Raw genomic sequence first — 19966 nt, 5'->3', positions numbered from 1 at the left:
TTGTCAAAACGATCAATATTTTCTCTCCTTAATGTGGCCCTAACACTCTGTTGTAATAACTAGTGATGGAGACTGTATTTGAACTGTAAGTATTATTAAGCAATTTTGCCTAATAGCGCAAAAGTGAATTTGGTTAATATGCAGTCATCCTTCCAATAAAAAGGATACATTATTTAAAAAGGCAAGAAACAAAGTGAGGAAGAAACCTTTTTTCCTAAGGTGCACTCTGCCCAACACAACTGTTTTCTGACTGATTACAGTTACTCATATAAAGACACACCTTTAAAAGAACAAAAGAAACAGTCACACCAACTGTTAAAAGTTTCACACAACCACAGCCCATCCAAATCACCGCAACTTAACGCCCAGGAAAATGGAAAGAAAAAGGGCATGGTGTTTTGAGATGGCAGTCTTTATTCAGTGGCCTACAAGCTGCAAGACATCTCAGCTGTGCTTACGAGGCATAGCAGCAACACAGAAGGAGGACAAAGAGCTCTCTCACATGGGGAGAGCCTAGAGGTCAGCGACCGTAACAGTAGCAGAGTGGTCACCGTGTGTTTCCTTATCTAAAGTGATGCTTAACTTAAAAGATGCCTTTTAGCAGCTTTTGATATGAGGAACAGAACAGAACTTCTGAAGCTAGTATTGAAAAAGGTTTCATTACTCGAACCCTTTCAGCACAGTGCTCTTTGGTGACATCTTGTGGCTCAAAGTATGAAGAGCAGCTTGAATCTACAACTTGAAATAAACTGCTTTATTGTGATTCCCTCCTCCACAGAGCTGAGATATCATTTCTATGTGATATGATGTGATGGTGTTTTGAAGATGAATTTCTTTGAGGGGATGAAAAACAACAATGTTATGTCTGTTTGATTAATAAATAATTTTGATGAATAAAATTAAAAATGTGTCATTGTGTGTTCTTCCTTTGTTTGACTTCTTGACATTTGAAAATATAAATGTCAACAGACAAAACATTTTACACAGCATCCCTGATTCGCCCATTCATACACAGATCCAATATTCTATTAACAATGATGACCGATACCTCCCAATACCGATCAATTTTGATCTGGTTATATGCAGAGAGGAGTGAGGTTCGACGGGTTCCAATAGAACAATATGAGGTGAATCCCATATCATTAAAAGACGTCCCATTTCTAGGTACGAAAAAATGTTTATCTAAGCTCACAAATAATTCGATAATATTAAACACCTTCCGTGCCTGGCAGGAATCCCACTCACTTCTAAAAATAAATATTTCTTTTCTTAGAAGGACACCCCTATGGGACAATCCTGATCTCTCCCATCATATTTCCGACTCCATATTGCGGGGATGGAAGGATAGAAATATTCGAACTGTTGCCGATCTATATAATAATGATACATTTATTGACTTCCAACAACTAAAGGAAAAATTTAAACTTCCAGACCAAATTTTTTTTAAATTTCTACAAATAAGAGACTGGATCAAAGAAAAAACCAAAGGAACATTCCCTGAGATTCCTAAAGAAAGTCCTTTTGAAACGCATCTTTGCACCAAACCATGGAAGTCAATAAAAGGAATAGCATCTTCAATATACACTATTATTAATGAAAAATTACCTGACTACAACAAAACGTCTCTGAAAAGAAAATGGGAGGCAGATCTGGGCTATGTTTATGAAGAGGTAGAATGGTACCATCTAATGGAACAGGCACAGACCATGTTAATTTCTACAAATCATAGACAAATGCAATTTAATATATTCCACAGGACATATTATACACCTTACAGATTACATAAAATTGATATTAATTACTCTCCCAAATGTTTGAGATGTAAGGTGATAGATGGTGATCTCCTTCATATGCTGTGGAATTGCCCAGTAATAGAGGAGTTCTGGAGACGGACTACTGAAATAATTTCAAGGGTGATTGGGATCCAAGTCGAAATGGACCCAAAACTATGGATTTTAGGTGACATAGATTCTATAAATGTGGATTACCACAAGAAATATTTTATTTTACTTGCGAGTACTGCAGTTAAAAAATGTATTCTGACACATTGGAAATCTGAAAATTCTCCAACACTGAGATATTGGATTAATGAGTTAGCATCCTACTGTACACCTGAGAAGATATCGCATAGTGTAAAAGGGAAATACGGAACCTTTAAAAAAATTTGGGGACCATTTCTTTCAGTATTACCGTCTTTGGACTTGACAGAATATAGAGATGATGTAAATTCCTCTGGGTTTACCCTGAATTGATCCTTGGTTAGGCCCTTCTGATCAGAATTCTTGAATGTTGTGCTGATTCTTGCGTATAGACGGGTGTAAATATGGGCTGTTTGGATACACGAATGTGATGAAGTTGAGAGCCATACAGGGGTAAAGGGGTGGGGGGTTGGTGGGAGGGGTTCACACGATATGTTTTTCTTTTTTTTTTCTTTTTCTGTTTTTTTTGTTTTTGTTTTTTTGTTTTGTTTTAAATTTCTGTAATTACCAATACTGTTACTATTATAATTATTATTTTTTATTATTATTATTATTAATACGCCCGTATTTTCTGTGTTCGGTCCTCAGAGGGTTGAGGCTATGTTTGAAAGATAAAGACACTAGAGTGTGTTCCTGAGAATTTTTTTTTTTTTTTTTGGTCATAATGGCCAGTCAAGCTTTGGCTAGTTGATGATACCTACTCTGTCCCATAACTGTAAATGTCTTTTATTGTTTGTTTCTGTTTGTTTGTTGTTCGTTTTCAATTTAAAAAATGAAAATAAAAAGTTAAAAAAAAAAACAAAAAAAAACAAAAACAATGATGACACTACATGTAGTCTTTAAATCTGCAGTTTATCAAAAACCAGTGAGAAGTGAACGGTTTCCTTACCTTTAAATATAACGTCTCTTCTTCCTCTCCACTCCTGTCTGTCTTACATCTTTGTCTATGTCTGAGAGATACAGCAGCTGTACATTTAAAAACACAAAAAACACTGTGTGACAAACCGCACACAAACATTTACAAAATGTTATTCCCTTGATGCTGTGTGTGTGGAAATACCAAAGTTTCCTCATCATGTCAGAATAATTTTCAGTAACCTCCACCAGAATAGGTTGTATGTCAAAATTACTTTAATTAAAAGACAGATGGAGTGGACCTTATAACAATATTTAAATTTGCTTAATATGCTGAGAATAACAAAGAAAATGTAATGAAGTGATTTTAACATTTAAAAGTTTAAACTTTGTTAAGTCATGTAAGTCAGAGAGAGAGAGTTAAGTTTTGAGGGGATTTTATATGATTAAACAACTTGAAGGAATGTGGTGTGTGTGTGTGTGTGTGTGTGTGTGCGCGTGTGTGTGTGTGTGTGTGTGTGTGTGGATTGGCCAGCTCTTGGATTTATGTAAGCATCTTGCGTGTATTTAACACAATTGCCTCATGCTTTAAAGTTAAGTGTAACTATATAGTGTAGAAACTACATGATATGCAGAGAGTGTAGATTAAATTGTTCATATCATGTTCAAGTGAAGTAAGTCAATAATATAGCAATGTTAAATCCTGTGACACTGCACGGGTTTCAGACTCACGCTCTTTAGATCGTGGTTTCAGGAAGGCATCCATCTCAGTCAAGTCGAGCAGCCGCCTCTACTTTTTTTGGTATACCAAAAAAAGTAAGTTGGGTGGTTGTTACATTAAAAAAGTCTAACTTGTAATTTGAACACAATAATTTCATGTTTCTATGAATGTAATTAAATCATGTAGGATTTGCATGGAATTCAAAAACTTAATTTGTTCTTGTTGAGACGACCTGATACAATCTAGTAAGAGTGGTTAGTTGCTGAACTCATGAAATTCACAAGATCGCACAAGATTTCAAACTGCAGGTAAATCAGTGGAGTTATAAGAGGCAGAGAACTACACACACTACGTGCATGCTGTTGCTATTTATTGTGGATTAACCTGTCAAGGACAAAAACAAAAAAATTCTGCATCAAATACAAGAAATCATAGCTTTCGTGTGTTTCCTAGATTGTTGGCATGGTGGTTAGTGCTGTTGCTTCACAGTAAGAAGGTCCTGGGTTCAAATCCACATTCTGGCTAGTTTGCAGTGGCTTCTCTCTGGGTATTCTGGTTTCTTCCCACAGTTAAAAGTCAAGCAGTTAGGGTTAACTGGTGATTCTAAATTACCTGTGAAATGGTTGTTTGTTTCTATGTGAAAGACTGGTGAGGTGTCCAGGGTGTACCCTGCCTCATAACCTATCATTTCAGGGTTATTTCCCAGCCCTCCTGCAACCCGGAGGATGGTAGTCATTGTAAATCCATTCAATTTTTATGGTAACCAGGATCTAGACTTTGTTGAACATTATGTAATATGAAGACAACATGTAGTATTTAAGTGAGCAAGTAGTATTGGGGTAAAAGTTATTGAATAGTGTTGAAATAAAATGACAAAATCGTGAAGGATTAAAACATCCCAAGAGCTCAACTTACTCCATCTGAACATGTTTCAATCGTGTTTTAGGAACACAAAATGCACAGGTTTATTGAATATGAAAAAGTTGTGTTGATTTAACTCAGTTGTTTAATTTTCTGCCAAAACATTTGTGTGCAACAAATGTCCATTATTGAATCAAGGAAATTCCAACATGGCCTTTTTTTCCAGTGAAGAGGTCTTCCCTTTTATCTTCTGCGAGATGAGCAATTGAGAAGATTGGATCTAAGAGGTTCACAGTTTTACTGTGTTTAATGGCTAATTCAAAAGGATTTGGATCCACAACATACTTCCACTAGATGCCCAGCTGCTTTCAGAGAGCCAAACTTCCTGCATCAGCGTTTCTGTGGGCCTAAAGATCGACAGCTTATTCTAAATGACATCTGATCAAAGAGTTGTACTACGCTGATTTGTATTCCAGAGCACTAAGCACTCACATCATGACTCAAACATAGTTTCTGGTACATGTTGCACTGTTGTATTGTTGTATTGTTTTTAACTCGTGAATTAGCAGCAACCGACTGATTGGAAAATGACAAGTCTGTGTCAATCTACAGTTATGTCATTAAACTGAGAGCGTAAGTGTTAGGTTAGCAGGATATAACCTTACATATATGTTAGGTTATATCCTGCTAACCTAACAAAAATTCAGAAACATGCTTAACTTACGTTCTACACTAGAAAGCATCTGAGCAATTCTAAGGTTTATTTTAAGTATTAGACTCTAGAATCAGCCATTAGAATTATTATCTACATTTATTTAAATGGTTTAAAAACTTGTATTTTAAACACTAAATGTTCTAAATGCAGTTCCAAGGTTGCAACTAACCAAACTGTTTTCTAATCTGTATAAAGCTCTGGTCCCACCAACATACATGCACTGGGAGGTGCAGCTCGCCTTGAACAACATGACCGCTGCAGTGACCAATGTGACCTCTACATGTGTGCACTTATCGCCTTTTAAGGGCTTTTTAGAACTTATAGATATTGAGTGTGGTTAGTTTACTCACTAAATCCTTATAAAGTCTTCAGCAACTCAGTCACCACTGGATGGTCAGTGTCTGTACACAAGAAAACATGACCCCTTAACTGCTCTTAATCACACAGACTTTTGAATCAAACTCAGAGTTGATTTTAATGACATGTCTTTTTAGTTTTTCTGTGTCAGCTCGTCCTTTAAAAACAGTTTTATGTCTTGCGTGTTTTTGTTTCTATGTTGTATGTTGCATATGTTGCACCACACCAGCTACTTCCTCCTGCTGTTTCCACTGAACTGATGTGTGAAACTACAGTGAGATTTCTCAACACGGAAATCTTTTCATAATGCTGCTCCACGGTGAGAACAGAAGACGTCAGTCATTGACAAATGACTGTCCCAGCAGAAACAAATGACACATTATCAAATAGTATCATTTACAAGACATTATCAGTAACAATCAACCCTCTAAAATAAAAAAGAAAGAAAATAATGCACTTACTGCACATATGTATGCTTCCCAAGTGTTGGTGACTAATCCAAGATTTAGATCGCTTCCACTTTGCCACTCTGTCAAGCTCATTGCAACATCACAGGTGTTGGTGACTTCTTTCCCTCCTGTTTCCACTTCTACTCCTGTACCAGGGCTCACACTTATTGTACTGAAGATGACTTTAGATTTTGAGGATTGCAGCTGAAGAGGTGTTCGGTAGGTGCAGTGTTAAGAAGAGGAATGTGGAAGGACATTTTTGGATTTTGCCTAAAGAAGAGGGAGGAACACAGGGTGACTACCTGAAAGAGTAAGGAGACTGTAAGTGGTGTCAGGGGAGCTTGTAGCTTGTCAGGAAGAGCAATAAGAGCCCTGCTCAGAACTATTCATTTAAATACCACTCCAATGTAATTTCTGACCATTACCACCTGCTCCCGCAACATGTCTATCCAATCCCACCAAACCCACAGACTCACTGATATTCATAATTTTCATGTAATGTCAGAGCTACTGAGACGTGCCCACCTGGAGGGCAAAACAATATTGTGGTCCTTTTCAGTCCGTCTGTTGCCTGTTAAAGAAAACAAGAAAACCTAAAATGACAAGATACTAACATATGTCAGTTAATAGCATTATCCATAATGCTAAAACATCTGCATTTTTTTTCTCAAGTATATGATGACATCAAATTTAAAGTTAACAAGAATGAATGTTCACAAGATTTATCTTTCGTTCTCTTGGAACATTGGGGGAGCTGTAGCTCGAGTTGGTCTTTACAGTTTTTCTCGATTGCCTAAACACTATAACCAGGCCTCTAAACTAAAATTTCAAAACCGTAACGCTATTGTTCAAAAAGCTCACCCATTTCCCTGAACTATAAACACTATTCCCTGCTTTGACACATGACTCAAATTTGGTGAACTGTTACTGCAAAACTCTACACACAAATCCCTACATTTTACAGTGCTTACACCATGTAGTCATTTAGAAAGTACTAGCATGCAATAATGTTAACTTAAGTCAGCATAGCTTGAGCTCAATTAGCACACAATTAACCAGGTGGAAACACTAGGAGTCAAAATTTAGCACACACCAATCAGAACCTGCGATGGATAGATAAAAGGGCCAAAGTCAGCTCATTCAGGTTTGAAACAATGGATCCAAAGAGATGCAAAGGAAGAGGACGTGGTGGAGAAAGAGGACGTGTTGAAGGAGGAGGACGTGGTGGAGGAAGAGGACATGGTGAAAGAGGAGGACGTGGTGAAAGAGGAGGACGTGGTGGAAGACGAGGAGGAGGTGGTCTAGGACAACAGGAAGGTGGTGGAGGAGGAGGGAGAGGTGGAGGAGGACGTGGTGAAGGAGGTGGAGGTGGAGAACGACGGCGACAAGGAAGGGGAAGAGCAAGGGCAAGAAGACAGTCAGTCTCGGATGAAATTCGAGCCACTTTAGTTGACCATGTCCTTGTCCATGGGATGACTATGAGGGAGGCTGGGCAACGAGTACAACCAAATTTGAGTCGCTTCACTGTTGCCTCCATCATCAGAACCTTCAGGGAGGAAAACAGGTAGGTGTACTTGCAGTAAGACTGCTTTGTACAGTAACGTTTAAGTTACTGAACTTATGTGTCTTGAGTTTCAGTATGTTTCCATTATTTGCCTGTAAAATGAATGTGTGACAGTTACAGTAATGAGTGCTTCTATTTTTGTAGGACACAGAGACGACCACCTGGTGGAGGCAGGTTAAGGCTTTTGTCGGAGGAGCAAGAGAGGGAACTTGTAAACATGGTAATTGCAAATAATGTAATCCGCCTGCGAGAGATTCAAAGGAGAGTGATTGAGGATGATCATCTTTTTCGAGGCATAAATGCCATCAGCCTCTCCACAATTGACTGCATCCTCCGAAAGAATCAATTCCGGATGAAACAGGCATACCGAGTCCCTTTCGAACGAAACTCTGACAGAGTGAAAAACCAACGTGTGGAATATGTTCAGGTATGAGTTTTGATACTGTATAAAGTATTGTGTACCATCACAGCATGGCAGTTTATGCTGCCATTGCAGCACTCTTGAACTGTGGTTCAGGGTACCGATTGACTCTACTGTGTTATGTGTTTTGCAGAGAATCTTTGAGATTGAAGGACGGCCTGTTCCCCATGAAATAATCTTTGTGGATGAGGCAGGTTTTAACCTGACCAAAAGAAGGAAAAGGGGGAGGAACATAATTGGCCATCAGGCTATTGTAAATGTCCCTGGTCAGCGTGGGGGGAATGTCACTATGTGCGCAGCCATCAGCCAACGAGGGGTACTCCACCGCCATGCCGTACTAGGACCCTATAACACTATGCTTCTCCTTGCTTTTCTTGATGGTTTAAGACAACATATGTTCCAGCTGGACTACAGGGAACCAGCACAGCCAGAGCAGCCTCACTACGTTGTTGTGTGGGATAACGTCAGCTTCCATCGCGCTGCTCTGGTTCGTGACTGGTTTACCAATAACCCAAGGTTTTCTAATATCTTTCTGCCTGCATACTCTCCCTTTCTAAACCCGATAGAGGAGTTATTTTCGGCATGGCGGTGGAAAGTGTATGACCGAGAACCTTATGTCCGTGTTCACCTCCTTCAGGCCATGGAAGAGGCCTGCCTAGACATATCAGTAGATGCATGCCAGGGGTGGATCAGGCATGCAAGAGGATTTTACCCCCACTGCCTGGCTGGGGCCAATATAGCCTGTGATGTGGATGAGATTCTCTGGCCTGACCCAGACCAAAGACAAGATGCTGAGGTGGGATAATGTTTCTGGTGTGTGTTGTACTGTATAGTACATGAATGACAATGTGCCACTGTACATACATTGGTTGCGTCTTTTGTGTTTATCATGTGACAAGGGTTTTGAAGGGGAGAACCATAAGCAACCTATTTGTTTTGGAGCTATTGTTTTGAATTAATTGTACCAGTGTGCAAAACTCTGTTGTAGTGTGTGTGTTTTTGAGGGCTTGTGTTTGATGTCTGAGGGCAAAGTTTGGTTTTTCAGCAGGAGTGAATAGTTTTGGGTGTAGAGCTTCATTTTGACCTGGAAATAGGATGTTTGGGAAATTGAGTGAGATGTTATGGATTTGTGTTTACTGTTGTGAGGATATGAGGCGTAGTTTCAAGAAATGTTTTTTAGCAATCGAGAAAAACTGTAATATTGAACCCTGATTTACATCATCCTCGTTGCATCCCTCGCCCAGCATCATCAATTGACCGATCTGTAAGCTGAGGAAATATTTGAGTTGTTCACAAAGTCTTGGGATTCATGACACTGGTTTCACATGCAATTTGAATTGGCTGCAGGTGCTGTCTCATGTTAGATGTAGTGATGAAGTGGTGAAGGACATTAGTAAAAAATCCATCAGTGGTAATAAAGTGAGTCAGCGCTAAAATAAGAAGTGTAGCAATAGCTGATCAGAAGATGACTCATCTGTAGTGGAAATATGTTCTGACAGTTTAACAGTGAAGACAAAGAGGAACCATGTCAGTGTGCAGTGTGATGTCACTGTATATTTCCTGATCTACAGTCATACCATCACTCTGAGAACAGCCAAAGCAACTTTACTTCCTTACAGAAAGCTGCAGAACCAGAGGTGAGTCCTGATAGTTTCTCATTCTCACATCTTTAATACTTTTTTAGGGGGGGGGGGGGGGGGGGGAAGAGATATTTTCAACCCATCCTCACTTAAGGAACAAAAATAATCAGCTTTCTTCTGCCAGTGTTCATGAAACTAATATGAATATATGATTACAAGTCTTTTTGTGACTAAGGCTGAGGATGTCCTGGTGCCGAGTGCACTGATGAACTACCTTATACTTAAATATGTTGATAATGTTTGAAGACAGTCATTATGATCCATGGCACTAATTTTATTGGTTTCATCCGTCAAGAGAACAAAAAACCTATGGTCCATATGTACTGGCTCAAGCTACAAGTGATAAGGAAACCAGAAAAAAATCAGTCAGGAGGGAATTACAGAGAGAACAGGTCTGTGACCACCTGCTAAACTTCCTATTCGTGATGTTGCCTCTGATTAATTCTTCCTACTTGGAGGGAATGATATCCCTGAGGTTTAACTGGCTTTGTGTTGCACTGTGATACACAGTAGTGATGATCCATGTACATACAGCACTGTGTTTTTAAATCATCATTTAAAAACTGTGTTTTGTATTTACTCAGGATGTCTTTGTCTAATATTACATGGGGTTGAGGATCTGAAATATTTAAGTGTGACAAATATGGAAAAACAGAAAGACATTGGGAAGAAGTAAACAAAAGTTTTTAGTAGTTGAGCTGCAGTATTATGAACTAGTTTAAAGTTGTGGAAATAAAACTTCTGAAAACTGAGTATATGACATTTCCTAAGAAAATCACTCATACTGCTCTGGTTTCTTCCCAAGAGCCTGTAATATCAAACACAACTTTATTTATATAGCACATTTCATTACATGTAAACTTAAGTCACTTGTCAAAAGAGACAAAAACATAAGAAACAACTTTACATTTCTTTAAAGAAATGAAAACAGCAAAAAAAAACCAAAGAAAACATATAAATATATATAAAGGTTACACATAACGTGGAAAATTTTGTATTTGGTTGACTATTTCTTTGCTTCTTGGCAATAAATCTTCTGGAAAGCCTCTTCATTCAATTCAACTCAGTTTTATTTATATAGCACCAAATCACAACAACAGTCACCTCAAGGCACTTTATATTGTAAGGTAGACCCTACAATAATACATACAGAGAAAAACCCAACAATCATATGACCCCAATGAGCAAGCACTTTGGCGACAGTGGGAAGGAAAAACTCCCTTTTAACAGGAAGAAACCTCCGGCAGAACCAGGCTCAGGGAGGGGCGGGGCCATCTGCTGCGACCGGTTGGGGTGAGAGAAGGAAGACAGGATAAAAGACATGCTGTGGAAGAGAGACAGAGGTTAATAACAAGTATGATTTAATGCAGAGAGGTCTATTAATACATAGTGAGTGAGAAAGGTGACTGGAAAGGAAAAACTCAATGCATCATGGGAATCCCCCCAGCAGTCTACACCTATTGCAGCATAACTAAGATGGTTGTTCACAGTGGACATAAATGGCTTCTTTTACTCACACTTTGGTCAGAGAAGACCAAAATGTGAACACTGGCATCCTCGAAAGAGTGACCTTTGACCTTTAGATGCAGGTGGAGGTGGAACAAAAGGTGGCTCTTCTATGTTGTGCAATGTGTTTATGAAGTGGCTGCTCGGTCTCTCCAATGTAGAGGTCTGAGCGTTCCTCACTCTCTGCAGACTCTCTTGAGCTTTTCACCGGCTACATAGGGGAGTGTTGTTGTGTTTGTCTTTCTTATCCTCCCTAGTCTGATCTGGTGTCTGATCTTCTCTTCTGTGCCTCCTTGCTGACTTGATGAAAGCCCAATTAGGATAACCACATGTTTTAAGAGCTTCCTTTACATGTGTGTGTTCCTTCTTTTTTGTCTTCAGGGTGTGTGTGTGTGTGTGTGTGTGTGTGTGTGTGTGTGTGTGTGTGTGTGTGTGTGTGTGTGTGTGTGTGTGTGTGTGTGTGTGTGTGTGTGTGTGGTTTCCAAACTTTTTTTGCTTTTTGCTTTTTTTTTACTCTGGTTTTATGTGGCCTCCTATATACCAATTTAAAATGTCATCTTAAATTGTTCATGTGATTGGTTTACCACAACTACTTTATTCTTCATCTGCCAATCAGCAGCACTCATGCAATTGTTGCCATATTTCTGGAAATGAGAGCTGCTCCATCCAAAGTGGGATGGATGCCGTCTCTCCTAACAAGTCCAGGTTTCCTCCAGAAGGTTTGCCAATTATCTATGAAGCCCACATCGTTTCTGGGACACCACTCAGACAGCCAGCAATTTAAGGAGAACATGCGGCTAAACATGTCACTCCTGGTCTGATTGGGGAGGGGACCAGAGAAAACTACAGAGTCCCACATTGTTTTGGCAAAGTTGCACACCGATTCAATATTGATTTTAGTGACCTTGGCGTGACCAGGTGTCATTACTGCCGACGTGAATGATTTTACTGAATTTACGTTTACCCTTAGCCAGCAGTTTTAAAATTCCCCCAATGTCGCCTGCTCTGGCCCCTGGAAGACAATTGACTATGGTTGCCGGTGTCTCTAGCTTCACATATCTCAGAAGAGAATCACCAATTACCAGAGTTTGACCTACGGCGGGTGTGTTACCGTGTGGGGGAAAAGAGTTAGACACATGAACAGGTTGGTTCATGTGTCTAAATTTCCAGCTCATAGGGTCCCAGGAAGCCTGCCACCGCCAGGCCTGGTGTCAGTACCATGTGCACTGGAACGTGAACATATAGAGGAACGTTATGTTCAGCGATGAGTCCAGGTTCTGCCTACAGCTCACTGCTTCAGCTTGTGCTTAATGGATTCTTATAAGATTCATGAGAGGGTTGACTCATCTTTACTAATCAATGCTTCCTTCCACAACTACAGACTGTACACAAAAGATGGTGTCAGTGATTTCTGTATTTGCATTTAAGTGTCTCAATTTTACTTTCAACACTACAAGAACATATGGGTGCATCACATAGAAACTAAATTTAATTAACTGTCTAAACCTTCACCAGAAGAGGTCATATTTCAAAACCACTGTCTCAAAGAGAGATGTAGCATAATATTTAAAGTTTGTCTGACACTGATTTAACAGATAACTAAAATGCTATGAATAAATATTGTTTCAAAGAGAAACCTAGCATTTATATACAGTTTAAAAGAGTGTTTTATTAAGTGTTTTTATTTCATGTCCAGAAACATGATTTACTCAAAAAACGAGATATCGGCTTCGGACCAGAACTGTGGTAATGTCGACACATCAGCCAACCCTTTCTTTATGCTGGTCTACAGTCTGGTGTTTCTGGTAAGTTTCAAATAATCAGATTGTGGGTTTTTTAAGGAACTGGTTTAAGGTTCTCTGTGCATCTACAAACGTCCTGTTCTCTCGTCCTCTCTGTGTCTCTACAGGTGGGTTTACCCCTCAATGGCTTCATCATGAAGTTTTACTGTTGTCGGGCTCGGCAGCAGGCATCCAGCAGCTTGATGGTCTACCTGAAGAACCTGACAGCTGCTGACTTCCTGCTCTGCCTCTCTCTGTCACTGCGCATCGCCCACTATGCCATCAGCAGCTCTGCCATGGTTCAGCTGCTCCACTGCACAGTTGGAGCTTCTGCTTTTTTCCTCAACATGTACGCCAGCATCATATTTATGGCATACATCGCTGCCAATAGGTAAGAATCTTTATTGATTTCAGACTGTAGTTAACAACAACGTAAAAACTAGATTAAGTGGTTAAGTACACACCCTGTGCTCCTCACAAAAGCATGAATGTACCTTTTTCTGGCTCAGTATTTACTTTTGCAGTTTTGGCACTGTTGTGATTAGTGAAGTTGTATTCTGCCTCCTTCCTCTTCTGTCTGCAGGTATCGGAAAATCGTACATCCTTCAGGAACTGTACGAACAGTACGAACTGCGAGAATCATCTCTGTCATCACCTGGGTTATTCTCCTGGCTCCAACAATCACTTTTATCAGCTTTTTTATCAGCTCCAAGGAACCTTTGACCTCTAATTACTGTGTTGATTCCTTTAGTTCATCAGTCAGCCTGCTGTACAAAATCCTCCACACCTTCTCTGCAATCATTGTCCTCTTGGTCTTCATATCCATGGTCTTCTTCTACTACAGCATCTCCCGCAAGGTGTTGCAGTCACAGCAGAGGCAGCTGGCCTCCTCTGGTTCTGAGAAGCTGGTGAAGTCTCGCAGGAACATGTTGGTGCTGGTCAGCATCTTCTGCGTTTGCTTTGTCCCGTATCACCTGGTTCGTCTTCCCTTTGTGTTTCTTTCGAACAGCTGCTCTGTGGGTCGAGTTTTGTACTACCTGCAGGAGGCGGCCGCCATGGTGTCAGTTTTCAACGTCTGTCTGGACCCTGTTGTTTACTTTTACCTCTGTAAGACTTTTCGAGCTCAGGTGAGAAAGACGTCCAGGAGGACCAACATCCAACAAGCAAATGAGGAGAGCGAGAGCAGCAGGGAGCAGCTGGACATCACTACATCAACACCAGTGATGTAAGGCAACATACAGCATTTGAGAGTCCGATTAGTGAAACCAGTATCATGGATCCCCGTCCTCATGAACCACAGGACTTCTTCTGTGCTCAGATATCAACATGAGGCTGAACTCAGCACAAACACATAGTGTCAGTGTTTATGTTGCTAGCATTCAGCTTTAGCATGAACAAAGTGAACGAGTGTGTGGTCAGATTCATACAAACAAAGCACATCATTAAATATCTGTCTCTGGAAACAGTTTTAACATTTACACATATCCAGATGTGCTTTTTATCTTTCAGCAGTAATCTGTATATTTCATTATGAAAATCCAAGCTTGTAAAATGTAAAACTGCTTATGCTTATAAAGAAAATATCTAAGATTTCCAGTTTGTTCTGCTTCTTTACTGTTTTTCCACAGATGCTTTCACAGGTTTGTTCTGCACTGAAGCTAAAATCCAATTTAATGTTTTAATGTTTTTTTTGGTTCTTTCAAACAATAATATGTCCACGTTGATCAAGCTGCACCCTTTTGTGACTCCCACACTGATGCTTTTTTCTGGAGCATTTACTTCTCCAGTCCACATAAGAAGTGTATTATTCTTTAGATGTATTTAAATATATTTTAATCATACATCTTGCACTAGTGAGCTAAGGGGGGGGTAGAATTATACCTTTATGATTAGCTACACTAATAATCTGCATGAGAACAAAGAGCTGCACATGAGTCTGAAGAATCTAATCTTGTCTGATAATTTTCTGCACTGGTTTTCCTTCTGATTAAATTAGAATAAAGTTTGTATTTTTGCCTTTTAACTGTTACCTGATTTTATGATCTCATTATCTCTGAGAGCAGATGTGCTCTTACTGTAGTGATTCTTTGTCTTTTCTGGACATGTACACAGATTTTGAGCTTTGCTCGGATTTTTTTTTATTATTTAAATAAAGAAACTTCTCACTTTAAAAGTTTTATTTGAAGTTGTTTCTTTAAACTCTAATTCTGAACCTCGAGTCTGTGAAACCTTAAAAACCTTGAGTACAGCGCTCCTGTCATGAAAATGCCTTTGTGTCGGTTAGCAAACACCGCGGGATCTGCGTCTTTATCACATTAACGGGAATTGGAGGGCGGCTCTTAATTCTCCGGCACGCGCTTTTTGGTGAGTTCGCGAGAACGCGCTGGAGATATCAGCTGTCCGGTGAGCAGAGTGAAGCTGACCCCCCACCCACTTGAAACGTAAAGGCAAATAGGCGGAGCGGTTAGTGCTACGTTTGTGCAGATTTGTGCAGGTAAAATTAGCGTTTGTGCTGCTACGGTTTCCGAGATATTAAACTTTATTTTATAGGTCATTCAAAGGTCACCATCCCCCCAGACTGCTCCAAAACGGGCCAAAATGGTCTACTTTTTTAGTGCTACGTTTGTGCAGATTTGTGCAGGTAAAATTAGCGTTTGTGCTGCTACAGTATCTGAGATGTTAAAAGTTATATTTTTTGCTGATGACATCACCATCCCCCCAGACTGCTCCAAAACAAACCAAAATGGTCTACTTTTTTAGTGCTACGTTTGTGCAAATTTGTGCAGGTAAAATTAGCGTTTGTGCTGCTACGGTTTCCGAGATATTAAACTTTATTTTATAGGTCATTCAAAGGTCACCATCCCCCCAGACTGCTCCAAAACGGGCCAAAATGGTCTACTTTTTTAGTGCTACGTTTGTGCTGGTTTGTGCAGGTAAAATTAGCGTTTGTGCTGCTTCTGTTTTAAAGATATTAATGAAAATGTAAAGGTCAACCAGCCCCCCCACATTACCCAAATCCAACAAAAGTGGTATCAAACGTTTGTGCTACGTTTGTGCTGGTTTGTGCTGCAAAGATTTTCGTTTGTGCTGCTATCATTTTAAAGATATTAATAACAATTTCTAGAGGTCATCAGAGGTCAACCAGCCCCCCCACATTAATTAAATCAAACAAAATGGGTGTCAATCAACTGTGCTACGTTTGTGCTGGTTTGTGCTGCTAAAATTTTCGTTTGTGCTGCTTCTGTTTTAAAGATATTAATGAAAATGTAAAGGTCAAAAGGTCAACCAGCCCCCCCACATTACCCAAATCCAACAAAAGTGGTATCAAACGTTTGTGCTACGTTTGTGCTGGTTTGTGCTGCAGAAATTTTTGTTTGTGCCGTTATTATTTTAAAGATATTAACAAAAATTTCTAGAGGTCAACCAGCCCCCCCATATTAATGGAATCAAACAAAATGGATGTCAAACGTTTGTGCTGGTTTGTGCTGCAAAAATGTTTGTTTGTGCTGCTAACATTTTAAAATGTTTAATAAAATAACGTCTTGATGCGTGCTTAATCATCCAGGTAAGTAAATCCCAAAAGGTTGATTCTGTTCATCTGGACATTTTCAGTTGGAGAAACGTTTCGTCACTCATCCAAGTGACTTCTTCAGTCTCAGCTGACTGCAGGTTTCCCCAACCTTATAAACACCCGTGAGTGAAGTTGCCCCCCCTACCTTCTTCAAATCGAACAAAATTGATGTCAAACATTTGTCCTGCAAATTATTTTGTTTGTGCAGGTTATGTTTCCCTAATTTTATAAACAGTACATGTACAGTGAGAGAGAGATGTTACATCTGTCTTCACTTGCATCCCAGTCATAGAAGCGTTGGAGGTCGTTCATAAGAGATTACAGGATCATCCCAACCTCAGCAACAGGACCACTCTCAGCACTGATCAGTTGTGTTTGCTTTTGGAACTGTCTTAATTCCACCTATTTTGCATAAGGGTCAGTACAGGCAGAAATCTAGGTGTGCCATGGGTTCCCACAGGCCCCTGGTCAAAGTCACCAAACCAGTTCGTAAGCAGGTACAGGTGTGGCCAGAAGGGTCCTCAGAGGCACTGCTTTTCCACCACAGGCCGCCACACACGACAACACCACAGACTTTCAGGAATATACAGAAACTGTCACTGCCTACATCCCAAAATGCATCAATGATGTCACAGAGACCAGGACTATCACTGTCTGGGCCAATCAGAAACCATGGCTCACAGGTCAGGTTTAAATGCTCCTAAAGTTGAAAAATGCAAGCCTTCAGAGCCGGGAATTAGGTGAGTCTAAGAACAGCAAGGGCAAACCTGTCACGTGGCATCAGCTACAGCAAAGCTTCAGCGACAGCAGAGATACTTGGAGGCAGTGGCAAGGAATACAAACCATCACAGACTACAAGCCCACTCTACAGACCGTGGTGACACAATCCCCAGACAGTGTGTGGAGATCCCTCCACCATCATTACTGAACCCAAGAAGTCATCTATCTCCTGCTTTAAGGACTACCGTCCTGTCAAACTCACCTCCATCATTATTAAGTTAAGTGCTTTGAACGGTTAGTCATGCATCAAATCAAATTATTGCTTTCCCCCAACCTGGATCCATTTCAGTTCGCATACCGGTCAAAACGCTCAACCGATGATGGAATTTCAACTGCCCCTCACTCAGCCCTCACACATCTGAACACTAGAGACTCATATGTCAGAGTGCTGTTCATAGACTTCAGTTCAGCATTCAACACCATCATTCCCCAGCAACTCATTCACAAACTGGATCTGCTGGGGATCAGCACCTTGCTGTATAACGGGCTGCTAGATTTCTTGACAGGAAGACAGCAGACAGTACGGGTCAACAGCAACACCTCCAGCCCAAGAACACGGAATACGGGGGCTCCCCAAGGATGTGTGTTGAGCTCCCTTCTCTTCACTCTGCTGACCCACGACGAGATCTACTACAGGGGTGAAGTTAACCATCTGCCAGAGTGGTACAGCAACAACAACCTGTCCCTGAATGTGGAGAAGACCAACAGTGACTCTACTTCCTCTGCAAACTGAGAAGCACAAGAGATTCAACCCCCATTATGAGCACCTTTTACAGAGGCACAGTTGAGAGTATCCTCACCAGCTGCATCACTGTGTGGTATGACTCCTGCATTGGGTTCTGCAGGAAAAAATGACAACGGGTAGTGAGAGCAGCCGAGAGCATTGTGGGGACCTCTCTTGCCTCCCTCCCCAGGAGATCTACTGCACCTGCCTCATCTGGAAGGTCGTCTCCATTACAGGTGACTCCACTCATCCCTTCAACAGCGTCTTCAGTTTGCTGCCATCAGGAAGGATACTGAAGAGCCTCCGGGCCAGAACCAGCAGACTGAGAGACAGCTTCGTCCATCGGGCTGTCAGGATGCTGACCATCTCTGGATCGAGAAGGGGGGCCCAAGGGTACATCTTTCGCCATCCTACAATGCTGTGATTGTAGCCATTCCCCACTTTCTGTGAATGGTACTCATGGCCATTGATCAATAGGCTTTGATTAGTTGTCATTGATCAATGGTCATAAGAATTTGCATACTAACAATCATGGAATTAACCCCCCGGCACATTGTTCATTCAGTGGCGCTGAAGGAAAAAATGTCCATCCCGGTTTTCCCTCCAAGGCACGAGCGATAAGCAGAGTTCTGTCCTTTCCTTCTAAGATTCCTAATTATTTAAAGTAACACTCAGGTATGCCATTCAGCTGGGTTAGTTACGACGTCGGGAGCAGCTTGGGAGAACAAGGAAACACAGACTGCTTCAGGTTGTCTTCCCAAATCGACTCAAAGGTTTATTTAGTACATAACAGCTTATATAGAGAAAAAAAGGTTCGTGTGTCAGCAAGTTCTCAGTTCAAACCGGTACAGACCAAATAAGGAAACGTCTTCCTGCCTTGTGAGCAAAGAAGTATCCTGTGTGTAGTTTATCTCTTCAGTTACAATTTATGATCATCCCAGCAAAATACACTCCTAGACATAGAATACAGAGTTCTTTCATTAGTGAATTCTGAAACAAACCACCTGGCTTTTTAACAAGCTCTTTTCTAAAAGATAAGGAAGGGAGGATGGGAGTAAGGAAGTGGTCTCGTCTCTGTGGTGTTTTCGACCTTGGGGTACCAGCCTGTGAGTCTTACACATTAATTCTTGGGTCACAGAGAAAGAGAAAAACAACTAGTAGATGGGCCTTATTGAGTAACAGTTTTCCTGTATAAAACAATATCCTGTAAATGCTACCATGGTATCAAAATATCACAACAGGCGCTAGTTTCCTTCACTATGCAAATGTACTGTTTATATGGTTGGGGAAACCTACAGTCAGCTGAGACTGAAGAAGTCACTTGGATGAGTGACGAAACGTTTCTCCAACTGAAAATGTCCAGATGAACAGAATCAACCTTTTGGGATTTACTTACCTGGATGATTAAGCACGCATCAAGACATTATTTTATTAAACATTTTAAAATGTTAGCAGCACAAACAAACATTTTTGCAGCACAAACCAGCACAAACGTTTGACATCCATTTTGTTTGATTCCATTAATATGGCGGGGCTGGTTGACCTCTAGAAATTTTTGTTAATATCTTTAAAATAATAACGGCACAAACAAAAATTTCTGCAGCACAAACCAGCACAAACGTAGCACAAACGTTTGATACCACTTTTGTTGGATTTGGGTAATGTGGGGGGGCTGGTTGACCTTTTGACCTTTACATTTTCATTAATATCTTTAAAACAGAAGCAGCACAAACGAAAATTTTAGCAGCACAAACCAGCACAAACGTAGCACAGTTGATTGACACCCATTTTGTTTGATTTAATTAATGTGGGGGGGCTGGTTGACCTCTGATGACCTCTAGAAATTGTTATTAATATCTTTAAAATGATAGCAGCACAAACGAAAATCTTTGCAGCACAAACCAGCACAAACGTAGCACAAACGTTTGATACCACTTTTGTTGGATTTGGGTAATGTGGGGGGGCTGGTTGACCTTTACATTTTCATTAATATCTTTAAAACAGAAGCAGCACAAACGCTAATTTTACCTGCACAAACCAGC

The 19966-nt window shown here is 40.4% G+C and overlaps 2 protein-coding genes across 2 annotated transcripts; both read left to right on the top strand.

Moving 5' to 3' along the window:
* Positions 1-7331: 7331 nt before the first annotated feature.
* On the top strand, positions 7332-11373 carry LOC146634974 (uncharacterized). Its single transcript, XM_085349999.1, has 5 exons — positions 7332-7501; positions 7646-7928; positions 8056-8619; positions 9494-9559; positions 11326-11373. The coding sequence occupies exons 1-5, from the start codon at positions 7410-7412 to the stop codon at positions 11371-11373; spliced, it is 1053 nt and encodes a 350-aa protein (XP_085206125.1). The 5' UTR covers positions 7332-7409.
* A 1395-nt stretch (positions 11374-12768) lies between these two features.
* On the top strand, positions 12769-14078 carry LOC146634973 (P2Y purinoceptor 14-like). Its single transcript, XM_085344089.1, has 3 exons — positions 12769-12873; positions 12978-13240; positions 13433-14078. Exons 1-3 carry the CDS (start codon positions 12769-12771, stop codon positions 14076-14078), a joined length of 1014 nt encoding a protein of 337 aa, XP_085200215.1.
* The last annotated feature ends 5888 nt before the right edge of the window (positions 14079-19966 follow it).

The sequence above is a fragment of the Diplotaxodon limnothrissa genome, linkage group LG3 (genome assembly GCF_057381915.1).
Source record: "Diplotaxodon limnothrissa isolate DT_005_m linkage group LG3, D_limnothrissa_male_GT1.1, whole genome shotgun sequence".
NCBI lineage: Eukaryota > Metazoa > Chordata > Actinopteri > Cichliformes > Cichlidae > Diplotaxodon > Diplotaxodon limnothrissa.
The sequence above is the reverse complement of the archived record's forward strand: the minus strand, read 5'-3'. Positions and strand labels throughout refer to the sequence as shown.

Bases quoted from the DNA above. Each gene is read 5' to 3' on its own strand.
- LOC146634974 (XM_085349999.1), top strand. From the start codon at position 7,410: ATGACTATGAGGGAGGCTGGGCAACGAGTACAACCAAATTTGAGTCGC. The intron at 7,929-8,055 runs GTATGAGTTTTG...TGTGTTTTGCAG, and splicing joins AACGTGTGGAATATGTTCAG to AGAATCTTTGAGATTGAAGG. The intron at 9,560-11,325 runs GTGAGTCCTGAT...TATCCTCCCTAG, and splicing joins AGAAAGCTGCAGAACCAGAG to TCTGATCTGGTGTCTGATCT.
- LOC146634973 (XM_085344089.1), top strand. From the start codon at position 12,769: ATGATTTACTCAAAAAACGAGATATCGGCTTCGGACCAGAACTGTGGT. The intron at 12,874-12,977 runs GTAAGTTTCAAA...GTGTCTCTACAG, and splicing joins TCTACAGTCTGGTGTTTCTG to GTGGGTTTACCCCTCAATGG. The intron at 13,241-13,432 runs GTAAGAATCTTT...TTCTGTCTGCAG, and splicing joins GCATACATCGCTGCCAATAG to GTATCGGAAAATCGTACATC.